This window comes from Botrytis sinoallii (assembly GCF_014898435.1).
Source record: "Botrytis sinoallii strain Bc 23 chromosome Unknown BSIN_001, whole genome shotgun sequence".
NCBI lineage: Eukaryota > Fungi > Ascomycota > Leotiomycetes > Helotiales > Sclerotiniaceae > Botrytis > Botrytis sinoallii.
Window position 1 is genome coordinate 5,277,029 of NW_024066028.1, and position 15,099 is coordinate 5,292,127.

General features: G+C 42.3%; 6 protein-coding genes across 6 annotated transcripts; 2 read left to right on the forward strand and 4 right to left on the reverse strand.

Moving 5' to 3' along the window:
- Window positions 1-1,166: 1,166 nt before the first annotated feature.
- Window positions 1,167-2,598, reverse strand: EAF02_001129 (uncharacterized protein; the record flags this gene model as incomplete). The annotated part of the gene is made up of 3 exons (XM_038897177.1): window positions 1,167-1,264; window positions 1,319-2,468; window positions 2,524-2,598. The coding sequence occupies 3 exons, from the start codon at window positions 2,596-2,598 to the stop codon at window positions 1,167-1,169; spliced, it is 1,323 nt and encodes a 440-aa protein (XP_038764036.1).
- Window positions 2,599-3,292: 694 nt separating this feature from the next.
- On the reverse strand, window positions 3,293-5,329 carry EAF02_001130 (uncharacterized protein; the record flags this gene model as incomplete). Its single annotated transcript, XM_038897178.1, has 3 exons — window positions 3,293-4,900; window positions 4,987-5,180; window positions 5,233-5,329. 3 exons carry the CDS (start codon window positions 5,327-5,329, stop codon window positions 3,467-3,469), a joined length of 1,725 nt encoding a protein of 574 aa, XP_038764037.1. The 3' UTR covers window positions 3,293-3,466.
- An 868-nt stretch (window positions 5,330-6,197) lies between these two features.
- On the reverse strand, window positions 6,198-6,829 carry EAF02_001131 (uncharacterized protein; the record flags this gene model as incomplete). The annotated part of the gene is made up of 4 exons (XM_038897179.1): window positions 6,198-6,390; window positions 6,463-6,530; window positions 6,620-6,754; window positions 6,815-6,829. 4 exons carry the CDS (start codon window positions 6,827-6,829, stop codon window positions 6,198-6,200), a joined length of 411 nt encoding a protein of 136 aa, XP_038764038.1.
- A 1,380-nt stretch (window positions 6,830-8,209) lies between these two features.
- Window positions 8,210-9,867, forward strand: EAF02_001132 (uncharacterized protein; the record flags this gene model as incomplete). The annotated part of the gene is made up of 3 exons (XM_038897180.1): window positions 8,210-8,563; window positions 8,647-8,895; window positions 8,968-9,867. The coding sequence occupies 3 exons, from the start codon at window positions 8,210-8,212 to the stop codon at window positions 9,865-9,867; spliced, it is 1,503 nt and encodes a 500-aa protein (XP_038764039.1).
- An 894-nt stretch (window positions 9,868-10,761) lies between these two features.
- On the reverse strand, window positions 10,762-11,719 carry EAF02_001133 (uncharacterized protein; the record flags this gene model as incomplete). The annotated part of the gene is made up of 2 exons (XM_038897181.1): window positions 10,762-11,579; window positions 11,644-11,719. The coding sequence occupies 2 exons, from the start codon at window positions 11,717-11,719 to the stop codon at window positions 10,762-10,764; spliced, it is 894 nt and encodes a 297-aa protein (XP_038764040.1).
- A 949-nt stretch (window positions 11,720-12,668) lies between these two features.
- Window positions 12,669-14,199, forward strand: EAF02_001134 (uncharacterized protein; the record flags this gene model as incomplete). Its single annotated transcript, XM_038897182.1, has 4 exons — window positions 12,669-12,765; window positions 12,820-13,818; window positions 13,886-14,059; window positions 14,108-14,199. 4 exons carry the CDS (start codon window positions 12,669-12,671, stop codon window positions 14,197-14,199), a joined length of 1,362 nt encoding a protein of 453 aa, XP_038764041.1.
- Window positions 14,200-15,099: the final 900 nt, after the last annotated feature.

Sequence of the window (15,099 nt, forward strand, 5' to 3'; positions counted from 1 at the left end):
ATTGCTGACGTGAGCACGCTTTTCGACTCAATCTTACGTGAAAGATGAGGAAACTGTATTCGCGAAATGGCTGAGCGATACCACTCTTTCAGTAAAGCCCAATGCTCTTAACAATGTTGAATCGTTGACCTTCTAAGTCTTAATGGCACATTTGTGATTGATCAAACCAAAAGTAAGCCACTCAAACTTCGGGATCAAAAGTGCACCATTCCATTCACAAGCCATCTCCTTACCTGATAACAATTATCCCATTTTAAATAAAATTCACGATATCTTCCCTGCTCAGCTCAGCAAGCTACCTCTCTTCGATTTCCAAAACCATTCAGATTTCCTGTCTCTTCTCTTCTCTCTGTCGAACTTTCGGTTTCGCTTTTTCGCTGTGCCCAGGAGATTTCGACACCAGTCATCCAAAGACTAGAATCAGTATCAGAATTGGGGCTTCGTACCCCGTCCCGCCTTGGTTCTTGAATTCTTCGGAGCATTAAACCTATTTTATCCAATAAAGTAGTGTATTAAATCAACAGACAATATCGTGGACGACTCTGGGTTGAACCTCAGATAGTACTTCATCGTTCCAAATGACTTTAAAAAGCACTTTCTACTACTGACTACGCATTCTAGATGATTTATGAGGCATTTTTGTGAAGAGGGGTTTCTTGAAAGCAATTGAAAACATTCTGCGGAATTAAATTTGATCTCTGTTGAACATTTTATGCAGTCCAGTTGGTCTCAGATGCGATGGAGTATCATAGATGAGCATTGATTTCAATAAGCTGCTTTGGCTAGCCCGTGATTTTTACACGTACTAGCATACTATTGTCGTTATACTGCCAATCAACACAGGCCACACAAGTGTGTGTGGGTTCTTACTTCCGTTTATCATATAGGGTTGATGTAATTCCAAATCGATATTTTTGAATCTGGAATGAATAATCAATAGCTCAGACCACAAGGATCTACAAATCTGGAGTCGGGAAGAAATATCTAGACAAGAATTGCAAAGGAAAATCACTCCAGGACTCCCTATGCTTATCTAGGTGCAACATTGGACATCTTAGGGCAACTATTAACTTATGGAAAAGCTTCACGGATGCTTAATTTCGTGTCAGAGTTTATGAACAGAAGATGTGATCAAAGGGAGTACTTTTGAGCTTCTGGAAATGAACTTAAGTCGAATATTCGTTTCTTGTGCCCATGAGAGACAATTCTCCTTTCTGAGTCTGCAGATCCGGTACCATAGTTGTAATTTGATGGTTATACGCTTCTACCACTGGTCAAATCCTCGACAAAAATATTGGAGAGAACAGAGACTACTCACTATTGAGGATGTCAAGCAAATCTAAACATATGAGAGCGAGCAAACTAAGTGGCAAAATTTGCCCGAACCCCCAAGTGTCCTCGTCTCCGATTATCAAACTTCGATTAGACAATTTTGTGTCGATAACGTCGAAAGTATTCCATGCTGCTAGTCCAATATATCCAATAACTATCAGTGCCGACCCGTTGTCTCCCCAAGCCCATAGTGCCAAAATCCGCCAAAGTACATGCCAGACCATGTAGCTTACGGTTTCTACAACTTGTAATAAAATACGCAAGAAAATTGGCCAGCGACAGGTGCTCGATTTCACCGCCGACCAAAAATCTAAAGCGCGTTGCTGACCTCCATTGAATACATCGTTTGAGGTTTCTGCGATGAAGTTCATTGAGCCTTTCAACCATCGCCGTTTGTGAGACAAGGACTGTACAAGTTGTTGCATGGAATACAATAACATATAAACAACTTCGAAGGAGATTCCCACAATCCAGAAATATTGGGCATTGGTTGGTGATGGTTCGTGGGAAAGATAGCATTGACCACTTTCTTCAGAGTCCCAGTGGTTTTCGGCCTCCAGTGTGGTAACGATCTGGTAGTAAATTGAGAGAAGATCACTGATAAGTATGAAGATCCAACGCGTCCAGAAATAAAAGCTCCTGTCATGACCATAGTGTTCCGAGTTGAGGTATCCAGCTCTAGCAGCCCAAAACGAATTTAGTGTGAGCAGCCAATAGCTTGTAATGAGAGATTGGTGATAGAAAGACATGTGATGAAATTCAGCTATACCTGCAATGATTATGGCGGTTCCTGTAACAAGCTGAAGATCACACAACCGATCCAAAGCCATTTGAGAGAATAATTGTAGTCGCGGTTGGGAATTGCGAAAGAGGCTTAGAAACATAGCTAACGAACATCGGATGACATAAAGGCCGAGATGAACGCCTTTAATTATGAGTCTTGGGATGTTTCGTTCGATAGATGATGGGATGGAAATTCTCGTTAGCTTGACTGTGTATTTGCCAATATGCTCAGCTGTGGTTCCTGACACAGAAGAAAGAAGTTTGAGACGGAATCGAGATGACACGACACAATATAATTGGATACATGCCACAAAACATGTGACCCACGCGGTAACCAGAAAACTTGTCATAACCTTTAGAATTCGTTAGGAAGGAAGAAATTTCATGGAAATGCATTGAGCTACTTACACCAGGACCTGCGATGTCCGGATCCGCATCGAAAGGGGCGACACATACCCATTGATCACGAAGTTTGCTCGCCATGATGCTTTAGATTGAGAAAGATCGAGAAGTGAATGTCGAGTGTCTTTCGAATGAACCATTGAGGCTAGTGGGTCAATAACAACACCCATTGGAATGTACCAAGCCACACAACGGATTAAGATGAAAGAGAGGTAAGATTCTACTTTTATGAAAGAGCTGTGCCATGCATAGCTGAAGTATCATTTAAAAGATTATTCTGAGCAACTTTAGTATTGTTGAATTTCCTGGCTTGTGCGTCATGAACCAAAAATTCGATCCTGGAGACGCTCCAAGAGATGTGTAGAAAAGACCGAAAATGTGAGTAAAATTGCGCCGCGTGTAGTTGGGGATATGAGCCGAGCGGGAATCATCGGCAAATAACGTGTTCCATCCCGCAGCAGAAAAGCCCATCTCTGAATCGTTGATCAGATGTTATGTCAAGGTCCTTGAGCTCGAGCGTAGTACACAAGATTTGTTTCGAGTGGTTTGTGCGTGCTTTCAATCGCGAAGACATTCCACGGTATCAACAATTGCTAGTATCGTAGATCAATAGATGGTTCAATCAGCCGGATATATACTATTCGTGAAACGTGTTCTTGATGTGGCAGAAGTGAGGATGGAGAACAGGGACGGTTGGATCTACCAACTTACTGAAAGAATTATCTGTGAAGTGACTAATAACATTGAAAATAAAAGAAACGAACAAGTCATTGCGCCCAATGATGGTATCCAGAAAGAAAATCAAACCATAGTGTGGTAAAGCCGTATGCTACACATTGTTTTTTCACATTCAAGTTCAAATTAGCTGTCATATGTACTCATTATGATCGTCCATTAAGCCATTTCCCATACCAAAAACTCCCCAGAAAGGACATTAGCTTTTTTAATCTTAAAGTTTCTCCGTGACCTCCGCATTTTGGCGATGCTCTTTCACCAATCTGTCTCTTTGCAAGTTCTCCAACTCTTTCATTTTTCGTTCTTTAAGCTCCTGACAGAATACGCTCCCTTCCCTAATACGATCGCCCTTCCATGTAAATAATACCGGAATACCGCACATTAATAGGCTCAGGAATGCAAGCAGGCTACTTGCCCATGGCACACCCAGTTTTGTATACATGGGCTTCGCTGCAAACGGTAACACCGCCCCAGCTAAGCTTCTACAGCAGCTCGATGCAGCCATGGCGCTCGCGGCGAAGACCTCATAAGCATCCGTCAAGTAGTTGAGTAGAGCAATGAAGATTAGTATAAAACCCATTCCAAATGGTATGCCGGCCAACATGGGAACATAAAAAGGAATGGAGGCGCGGGATGTCCAGCCTAACCAGAAAAGCGAAATAACGTAGAGTGGTCCCCCCAAAATGGCAAGTGGCAGCCGCCGAGACTCTTCTTTCTGCGCCCAGGCTTTCTGAGATGCTTGAGATTTGCGCAAAAACGTATCCCACCAGAGAAATACGATGATAGCTAGAATTGCACCGCCACCAATGGGCAGGAACATAAGCCCAGAAACGCCAGACGATTGACCATATATTCCTTCGAATATAATCGGATAAGCTTCAAAGTACATATAGAATATCCCATAGGCGAGGGCGAGGTAGGTGCAAGCGGCCAAGACGATGAGTTCGAAGAAAAGCATGCGGATAGGTCGAGTGAGTGTCACAGTCACCATTTGTTTTAGGTCTTGCTTTTCCAATTCGATCGGCGCGATTATTTCGGAATCGCCTGTTTCTTTTCGCAACTGTTTTGCGCGTTTGAGAAGTAGAACTGGACCGTAGGTTTCTGGAAGAAATACAAGAGGGACCCAAGATGCACCAGCAACGATTAAGCCAATCCAGAAAGTCCAACGCCAGCCAAGAACAGGAGATATAAAGCCCGAAATTATTGGAGCCACTAGAGGACCTACACAAGTGCCTGCAGTGAAAACCGCCATGGCTCTCCCTCTTGTTACTGGATCCTTGTATATATCTGCATAGATACCTCCACTGACGGATATAGGACTACTCGCGTTAACACCTGCCAGAATTCGAAATGCTAAGAGTCCACCCCACGTTGGTGTCAAGGCACAACCTAATGTAAAGGCGGTATAGCAGAAAAAGGTTGCCAGCATGATTGTTCTTCGTCCGAATTGTTCTGATAGTGGACAAAATACTAAAGGTCCAAGCACATATCCAAGGAGATACATCGACATTGGTAAAATTTCCGCAGATTCTGATGTTATGTGGAAATCCGGAGCGATGAATGGAATCGCGTTCGAAGGTAGAGAAGAACCCATGGTGCTGTTGATCACCACAAGCATTCCAACGAGAACAATGTAACATTTCCACCCCTATGATTCTAAATTAGACCCATCCTTCGTTACGGAGCAACTGAATACCCATCTAAAAATTCCCCAGGGGAAGAGATATGACGTACGGAAGACCAATTATATGGATTTTCTGGATCGTTCTCCTCCCAATGTATTACGTTTTTCCGTGTGCCCAAGACGCTGGATGCAGATGAATCCGGAAGAGATACATGATTGTCTCTCGCCTCAAGATCATATCGTCTTTTCGCATCGTCGTGATCAATTCCTGAGACCATTCGAGAAAGTCTACTTTGATGCCTTTCTATATTCCCATTAGTATATTTGCAGCTCTACCCATGGAATACTGCACGTACCAATTGATGTAGAGCCTGCTTCTAAGTTACGCTCATCTATCACGTTGTCGCCGACTCCCGGTGAGGCGATTGCATGTCCATGATCTGCGCTGGGCATGTTTGTTTGGTCGGCTACCCTTACAAACAATTGACTCTTCCTCACTCCTCTCTGTGATGTCCTAGGTAATCTGGATGAAGTTGAAACCCATAAACAGATTGGGATTTTGTATAGAGCTGGGGCAAAAGGGAAATAGGATTACAATGAAAAAGAATTGTAGTGAAATGAATATACGCAGTAAAAGAAATAAACTTAGCCTGTGATATACTTACCTGGAGATAAGACTTCATTGGGCAAGGAAATTTCTATATGCCCATAATTACATGGTCCTTTTGAAAAACGAAGGATCATTGCTAGTTTGTAAACGGTAAATTCTACATCGTAGTGTGAAGCTCTCTCCACTGTCGAACTTCGGTGCGGGTCCACTGCATGCCATCAAGTCCGATTTATTGGTTGCAAGGAACGATGGTGCCGACTCAACCGTAAAGATGGCTACTTTTTCAGCAATCTCATCGGTAATAAGCAAGCGGCAGATCTCCAAGGGAATTCGTCAAGTTGGTGTGTATGGTGTAAATGCCCCAAGTCATATGCTTCCAAAATTCGGGACGAAGACCGAATAAGTATGTATTCGATGCCTTAGGAGATGAAACCAACCTCAGAATATGTCATTTAATTTAAATTGACCGATTAACCAGGTTCGTTTGATGGATAAAGGTGGCCCTGAGAGAATAAAAAATGTGGAAGTTGGTTCCTGACGGTAGATGTTGTCGGATGATGGACTGTACGATGTACTCAAGAGGAGTGCATATGGCATGACATATGCCGTTCAACTCTCCCGAGCCATTTGTTGTGATTGGGTCACCGCGAGGAATATGATATGGAGCTTTGATGGGTCCTTTGGGTGTTCCTATGAAATTATTTCGATACTCTACGTTTCCAGATTAATACTTCGACCAAATCTGGCATACAATTCCACTTTCAGTTGTGTCATCTCCTCCCTAATTGTATTAAGCTTTTCTTCCACCAAGATCACTTCCTCCTCGATGTTCTCGGTCGATTTTGTAAGTAATTCTTGTACCTCTGGTAGTGGTAAGGATATGAATGAATCTCCGATTTTGTAACTTGAACAATCAAGTTAGTATGATTCGACGGGTGACAATTATATAATGAAGGAATGCGATGGTAGGTCGTACGGTATCATGTCATCTTCGTCTGCCAACTCAAGTTCCCCCGAAACATCGTCTAGGTCCTCCTTTTCTTTCTGTATAACAAGAGGATTAGAAACCTATTCGTTGCAGATTGATAGTAGAAATGTTTTGGTCGCGCAGCACTCGACTCGACTGTACTGACATGTTTTAACTTTAACTCGTCCTCCAAACCGATTTCTCGTTGATGCAAACGACTGAATCGATTAATTTTGTCCTGATCTTCTCTTCGTACTTCGACCTCGTCTGCGCCGACTGCTGCCTCGTCTTCTTTTGATAACTGAAATGTGAAGTTAGAAGATGTGCTACCCGGAACAATACATTGAACGGGGGATACTACCATACGGCGCTGCATATTCGCGATTGTAATGTCGTGAAAGCTATTCTGGGAGATTTTGGTTTGCGAATCGTAGATATGTAGGAGTACTAGATATTACAAGGTAGGTAGGGGTCTTTCTTTAGGCGGGCTCGGCGGGGTGGACGGACGGGACTTTCGAAAGCTTTCTCGCTTTCCAACTTTTAACCTTAGGCATCAACGTCAACATTCGTACATGACAAATATTTCAACAGCAATGCAGCCATTCGCAGTCACTTTTTTTCTTGTCTAATAGCAGCTATGCCATCCACCTCTTCTCCTACACCATTCACTCCTTTCCATATACCATTCAATGCCAATTATAATTCAATGAACAACATCCATTGTCAGTCAATCCGTATTCAGTATCATGAATTGACTTCCCTTTCCTTGTACCTAGGATGTGTTATTGTTGCCTTTGTCTGTTTGTTCCTTCTGCGACCTTTACGTTCTTCCTTCTCGTTGCTGTAGGGGCTACTTTAGGTTGGGGTACACTAATTTCCATTGAGTTTTATGGGTTCCTGGTCCAGTGGGCATTGGCAATGTTATCGTATTTTCAGTTTATGAGTTGTGCGAGCCATGTTGCTTGGTGGAGGACCCAAGCATCGATTGTCATAACGTAAACTATATGGCGGTATGGGGGTGATGGTATGCTCCAAAATATAGGGACAATTCAACGAAAATCCACATTCAGTTTGGCCTATCAAACATGGGGGTGGTGAGAGGAGGACAACAGTTCTCAGACAAGTTTTATTCGTTACACTTGCTCTGTTGACCAGCTCCACTTTAAAACTCCATCAGTTCTGCTTAGGCACTTGCTGTTTCATCGGGCGGGAGATGCTACAAGCGACATCTTTGGCCATGAATCTTTGCCTCACGTTAGTGTGGTGCATCACCATACCACCCACCTAGTCTCAGGGAATAGTTTATAAGTGTTGATATTTGCAAACCCGACGGCATTTCCTGCAACGCAAATACTCAATGACATATCTGATTGAAAGGTTTAACAAGTGATGATGTTCTTGTGCGCACCTCTTCAAACATTGTCTCGGGTTTACTCACTCTGAACAAGCATCTATCCTCGTGAAAGAAGTGCCTCAAGCTGAAGATATTTTTGTAGCTGGGTGTTTGAATGTAATTTGTACTTCGTGTGGATATTGATGGTTCATTCAAAATGCAACAAAACACTGACCTAGAGTTACACCTCTTTCAGAGCTGTATTATCTTCCACCGTTCTCTTGATGATATCTATTTTGCTCGCCGTTTTGGATTAGTCTTTTCAACCCTGGTAATAGCTGTCTCCTGATTGAGATCATACGGCCCTATAATATACTTCATCCTTTTCCCTTTTCCTGATCATTTTGTTGTACACTTTTTGAAATGAAAAAGGCAACCTCTCAATTGTTTCAGCAGATACACATCAGGCCAAGAGCCGAGTGTTATCAACCTGTCCAAGAGTACCGAGTCGAAGAGGGCACTTACATTCGAGAGCAAGAAAAGTTCGAAGACAGCTTACTGCAACGATGTCCTGCCCATCTTTGGCCTGGAAACTCCTACCAGACAGGGTGTCCGCGGCCCATTTTAATCACAAAGAAGCACCAAAAACAGCTAGAAGACTTACATGGGGCATTGACTCTAGCAATAACGGATATTGTTGAGAGATGGTGGATTGACCAAGACGCACACTTTTCTAATCGTATGCCACTCGAACCACGAGAAGAACAGCTTTTACGCGTGAGTCTACAGGCCTTTCATTGCTAGTCAATGACGATTTCAGTTCCCTCTACTATTCTGATGGCTAACTGCTCTTCGATTAGTGGCTCGAAGCTCAAATTATCAACAATAAAATCCCGATGTATCGCGAGTGTCGGGGCTCGTGGCGACCAGACTTTCTTGTTGAAGACGCACTTGATGCGAATGGTATGACAGTAGAAAACTATCGCATTACTGAGATTAATGCACGCTTCTCATTCAATGCTTTTCTTCATTCAATCCTTGCATATGAAGGTCTGGAAGAGACGGGGGCTGGGAGAAATGGATTAAGATGTGCAGCAAGTCCAAGAAAGGTAAAATCTCCCCCGAAAGATGCAAAGGGGCAGTCCAAAATATTAACTAAATTGCTTTCTAACATTGAGTAGCTCCTTGACGGAACCATCAGTCTTTTTCAGACGGGAGTTTCATTGCACCTTCTTAAGGGCAAAGAACCGGGCATGGATATCCATATGCTCCTTCATATTGTTCAACAGCGGTTCGGCTTCAGACCCAAAATCATCACTCCAGCACAGCTCAGGCTTCTCCCTTTTGATGATGGCAGTGGATATAAACTTTGCTGTCTAGTGGGACGAAATGAGGAAACTTCCCCTTTAGCCTGGCGGACCAATGATAACGAAGTTGTTGAGGAAATCTACCAGGTCGGTCTTGAGCTACACCAATCAGAGCTACTTGCCCTAGAGCCGGAGATGCTGCGGCAAATTAGTCTCCGTTGTTTCAATGACTTACGTTCAATCTTTCTGACACATGACAAGCGAATGCTTGGTATATTGAAGCAGGAGTTGAATTCACTGGTCACGCGGTGCGTGATTACTGGTGCACAGGCAAAAATTCTTGATCAAGGAATTGCGGATACATACCTTCCTGGATCAAAAGAACTGGAGAGACTCTTTTGTCTTGCACAACAGTTTCCGGATTTACGGAAAGAGTTTATCTTGAAACCCATTCGCAGTGGCAAAGGAGCAGGAATTGTATTTGGTGACGAATTCACAGCTGAAGACTGGATCTCCGCCTTACAACTTCAACGGAGCACTCAGATAATCTCAGGAGTTACCTGTGTAGTACAGCGCCGCATCACTCCAAGACTTTATGACCTTGTTCTGAACTCTTCCGGTGTTCGTGTTCAATACCCCCTCATCGGAACATATTTTGTCGTACACGGGAGATTGCTCGGCCTTGGCGCATGGCGTAGTAGTCCTGACAAGATCTGTGCTGTTAGTCATGGAGGAGCCTGGGTATGCTCAGTCATTCCTGGAGATGTAGTCTAGTACTTATGTACGCTTTGATGTTTTTATTGGTTCAATAATTGAATTTCAACAGTTCTTCGAGTCGTTTCGAATCCTGTCGACTACAAGCTTGATTCTCACCTCTTCAAAACTAAACAAAATCTCGTGATCTAAATGTGGATGTTTGAAATAATTTGAAGAACAGATTGACGTTCGATCTAGTCTCTGCCGTGTAGAATAGTGTACGAATCTCCATTCCCAGTCTTGACATAGTTCAGCGATCCACTCTTCATGTCTGATTTAGTGTCTCGCTCGTCTTGCTTCCATGACTATGGTTGCAATAAGTAATAAGATGAGATCATACAGACTCCTCATCTTGAGTAGCTACTAGCTACATCGTTTTATGCGTAACGTGCTGGGGATAGCGGGCCGGCGCATCATTGTACGACACTGTAAGATCTCAAAGTCTCAAAGATTGATGGTGTATTGTATCCTAAGATGCTATAACAAACGTAAGTAAAACATGTCGCAAAACACAAAGTCTCATTGAGTGGCCAAATTCGAACAGGAAAAGACTGACAGTTTTGGTCAAAATTAATTGCTACATAGTAAAGGATATGTAATCTTACAATGTTGATTTGTAATTATTATCTCACGCGATACGCAAATTACATAGCAAGAACTGAATCCAACTACAAATTGCTGGCCTGGGCAGAAATCTTTCGGATCTGTATAATATTTAGGACCAAAAGCTTCCGTAAACGATCAACCATATGGAACAAAGAGAATAATGGATCTTAAAGCTTATTTATCACTTTAGAAAGAGGAATCAATTCCAAGCGGTGAGCAAATAATCTATTATTGGCCTCAACAACTCTGATTTGGGATTATATAGCACGTTAAGAACATACCAAGAAACCTTTATTGGCTCAAAGATCAGAACGGCCTTGCATCCCACCGAACTCGCCGAAGATGACGGTTGGGATCCTTGACCTCATTTCGTGAATGCAGCCATCGTCGGTTGTCCATCATAATGATTGATCCCTGGGGAAGACTCTCAGGTCCCAAGTTGATAGTCCATTTCTGGGCTCCATGGTCATACAAAATTGTTTTCAACTCATTCAAAGCCAAGGCAGCTTCTGGAGTTAAGGGAGTGGTGATATCTTCCCGGAATCGCAATTGATTTCCACTGGCACCTTCCGGTCTCATCTTAAGTAGATTTCCCATAATGCACTGTTCACTCGGATTCTTGTTGAATTCTGGAGGAACAGTGATCTTGTAATTAGGGCTTGAAAGCCACGTTTGTGCCTGAGGTGAAAGCAAGGTGAGGAGACGATCGACACTCAGTAGCGATAGTGTCCCACCACCGCAGCGATCTGGCTGAAGTACTTGAAGAGCAAAATATCGAGGTGGATGATTCTCATAGCTGCAATCCGTGTGCCAATCAAAGCAAGACATTGTCTCTGAGCGAGCTCGGTGCCCATGAATTTTAACATTGCTGGGAGAGGGCCGAACATCCCAAAACCATCCGCGCTCGGCACTATGGGCTATTGGAAGACCGTGGTTATGGCTCTTGCTGAGATTGTGGATTAGATTCTGGAGGTAAGAACTTTTCTCATCTTCAAATCCTAACTGCAATTGTAGTACCCCTTCAGTTTTCAGACCATCGTGTACGGCTCTCAAGTGAGATGGTTGAAAGGCCAAATTAGGTTTGGGAACTTGAATCAAATGGATGAGGCTAGAAACTTCATAATCTGCTTACACCAGTTAGTATTCTGAAATCATAAAGTCAACCAAGAGGAAAAAGACAAGTCTTACTAATGGGTAAGGTCTTAGTGAAATTGCCGGCTGTTGCCCTTGTTGCTGTATGAACAGCACGATGAAGTCGCTGCATGATGTGAAATTAATCTCTATGCATTGAAAGTTCAAAAGTGTGAGAAAGCCATGGTAAGAACAGTTTCCCTTGCTCTGAATAATTTTCAAAAATCGGGACGGGTTCATGATCTTTAATATTCAAGATTTTCTGAATCAATTCTTCCCACAAATTAAAATTTACAGAATGTTTCACGGCAAAACTTGAGAGAGAGAGAGGTGCCACACCACTAGCTTTGATTATTAGACTTCATTTCGGACTCACAGCTCGATGATCAAATACAGCCAGCCATCAGTAAGGGGATCTTGTCACATGACGCCCTTTTTCTGATTATTGAAAGTCACTTGTTCTGGAAAAGATACATGATCTCTACAAATTAGAAAGACATTCTGCTTATTCCAATCGATCAAGATACGTCTTCAAGGAGTTTCACCCGTGGAAATGATGAATTACTATTTGAGACTCCTACAAACTCCCAGACCAAGCTTTGCATTGAGCTGAGATGGTTTCAACAAAGAGATTTATGTGAGTCAGGTAGGTAATGTACGTACACCAATGTGGTAGCTAGAGACAGCGGGACTATCCAAATCGAGTGTCATCTTTACATTAATAGGCAGTGGTGAGTACATACATCGTCAGTGCTGTGTCACTCAATACTTGATCTTCGCCATGATAATCATCCACGTGTGAGCCAAATGACAATGTACTCGCCTGAAAATTAATTTATCTTGATTTTGCGCAAACTTTGTTTCAACCATAACGACTCTTTTGAAACCTCCTCGGAGATATTATCTGTGGAATGGGATATCTAGAACGCCATCAATTAAAGAGCCGTGTTCACATGTAATAACAAGACAATGATGGTAAACAAATCTAGTAGATGTATTTGGGGTTTTATCAAAATATTGATCTCTGTTTATTCCTGCACGGCATCAATTCAATTGTTCTGAATTGAAATCGATTTCTCACCATGAAGGACTATTCCGAAAAGTCTTTACCCATAGGTTATAAATGGCGCGTATCCAAATGGTTCACCCTGTCAACTATTGCAATCGCATTATTTGCTGGTCTGTCTATTTGACCCCTCTAGTCATATTCAAGAACCAACTAATGCTGAACAGAAACTTTCCTATATGGATTTCTCGTTCCAATTCTTGGGTATATGCTTCAAGAGCGTCTCCATATAAATCAATCTCAAATTCAGATATTCACATCTGCCGTACTTGCTCTCCATGGTGCGCTCGCCATGTTATCTAGTCCTATAATCGGGCATTTTGCCGATAAGAGCTCGAACCGCAAGCTTTGGTTACTGTTTTCTCTTGCATGGTGCATCATTGGCACTGGTATGGTAGCCATCACTCATTCAGTTCCTATATTATTCATAGGGCGCGCAATGCAAGGAGTTGCTGGCTCCGCTGTATGGATAATTGGCTTTGCAACAGTCGCAAGCATCTACGAAGAGAACGAGCGAGGCTTTGGATTGGGTATGATGTCATCTTTTGCTAACACCGGGACAATTGGTGGACCTGCTGTATCTGGTTTGCTTTTAGAGGTTGCAGGTTACTGGGTGACGTGGTCCGTTCCGCTTGTCATATTAATAATTGACCTTCTGGCACGTGTCATTATGATAGAGGCTTCGGATACAACCGCTCGTTTGACTCCGGATAGCAATTCGGAGAGAACGAACTTACTTCTCGAAAGAGAGGGCGATCAAATTGTATCTGGCGCCGGGAGATTCTGGAGAATTATGTTGACTGATGGTCGTGTCGTTACCTGTTTATTGATGACGATTACGAGTACGACTGTGAGCACCAGCTTTAATGCCACTCTGCCTCTACAAGTTCAAGAGATGTATGGATGGGGCCCTACTATCGTTGGACTCCTCTTTGTCGGTCTTGTAGTCCCTGGACTTCTTATTGGCCCCATAGCCGGCTGGGTTCGCGACCGATTTGGAGCAAGAATTCCTGCTGTCGTTTGTTCTATCATCCAGGCAGTATTCCTGGGACTTTTAGGTATTTCTGGTAGCCAGGCTGGAAGTGGTACGCTCTATATAGCATCTATCATAATCATAGGTGGCCTGCGACCATTTGTGTCTGGTAACGCACCCGCTGAGTTGGTTGGTAAGTCAGCTTCAAATTTCTATGATGTAACTATAATGACTGTCATGATAACAAGAAGACCTTTTAGCTGCTGGAAAAGCACTTCAAAAAAAGACTCCCCATGCTTTTGGGTCTCAAGGTTGTTTGTCGCGCGTATTCTCGATGCTCGATGCTGGTGCATCTCTTGGGATGATGTTGGGTCCTATCATAGGCGGTTCTTTTAAGGAGCTGATCGGGTACCGATATATGAACTGGATTTGGAGTAAGATGTCTATGATCACTATATTGAGTCGCTAATGAACAACGATAGGCTTTTTATATCTCATGATTGCCGTTCTTGCCCTGTATTTTCTTGAACATAAAGAGAAAGATGAAAAGCTTGGCTTTGAGGAGAGTATCTAAAAAAGGTCTATACTAGAATAAGACGCGGGATTTTATGTTATAAAATACTATACTTCGAGAATATTTATATTTCCTTTTATGTTATAAAAGAGCTTTATATAAAGAAAGATTTGTTTTTATAAAGTAAATAAGTAATTATTTTTATATAAAGAAGAGAGAGAGAAGACTTTGAAAAGTTCTTATTAAGTAAGTCGGATACCCCACTTTCGGGCCACCCCTCTTTTGGGCCACCTTAAAAAAGCTTACCGCAAGAAGGGACCTCTCTTATTTATTCTTTAATAACTTCACAACGCTTGAATCAATTGATTTAAAATTTTGATATATCATTAATTATATCATACCTAAGACATATACCGAAGTTGATATTAATTCGGCTTTACATGCAATAATAAATAGCTATTCAATCCAATAAACTACTTCGGATTATAGAATTCCAAAGGTTACTTTTTAAAACTATATAAATGATTACTTATTATCGTACAGGACAATAGCATATCACGATGGAGGGGAATGATTGGACAATAATGGTATAAGTATGAAAATGTGTATATCTCCTCATCTACAGTTAGAACTGATCTCTTCTCGTAGAGAAGAGATAGGATTATATACTGGGTGATCTTCGGGTACCGATCACGGGAGCGGTGATCGGTCCTGCGGCCGATCCGGTTATCGTTGTTCCGCTCCGGAGTATTCTATATAATGAATACCTGACCATCACATGATCTGATCCATATGGTCTACAACACCGTTTCCGTCACACTTATCTTATAAAAAAGGTATATAATATATACAAAAAATAATCCCGATGTAGGAAAAACGATTAGCAGATTGGATATTAGTTTAAAAGTCTTTAAATACTAGTTCTATATATCAACACACAATACTATATAATACTATATA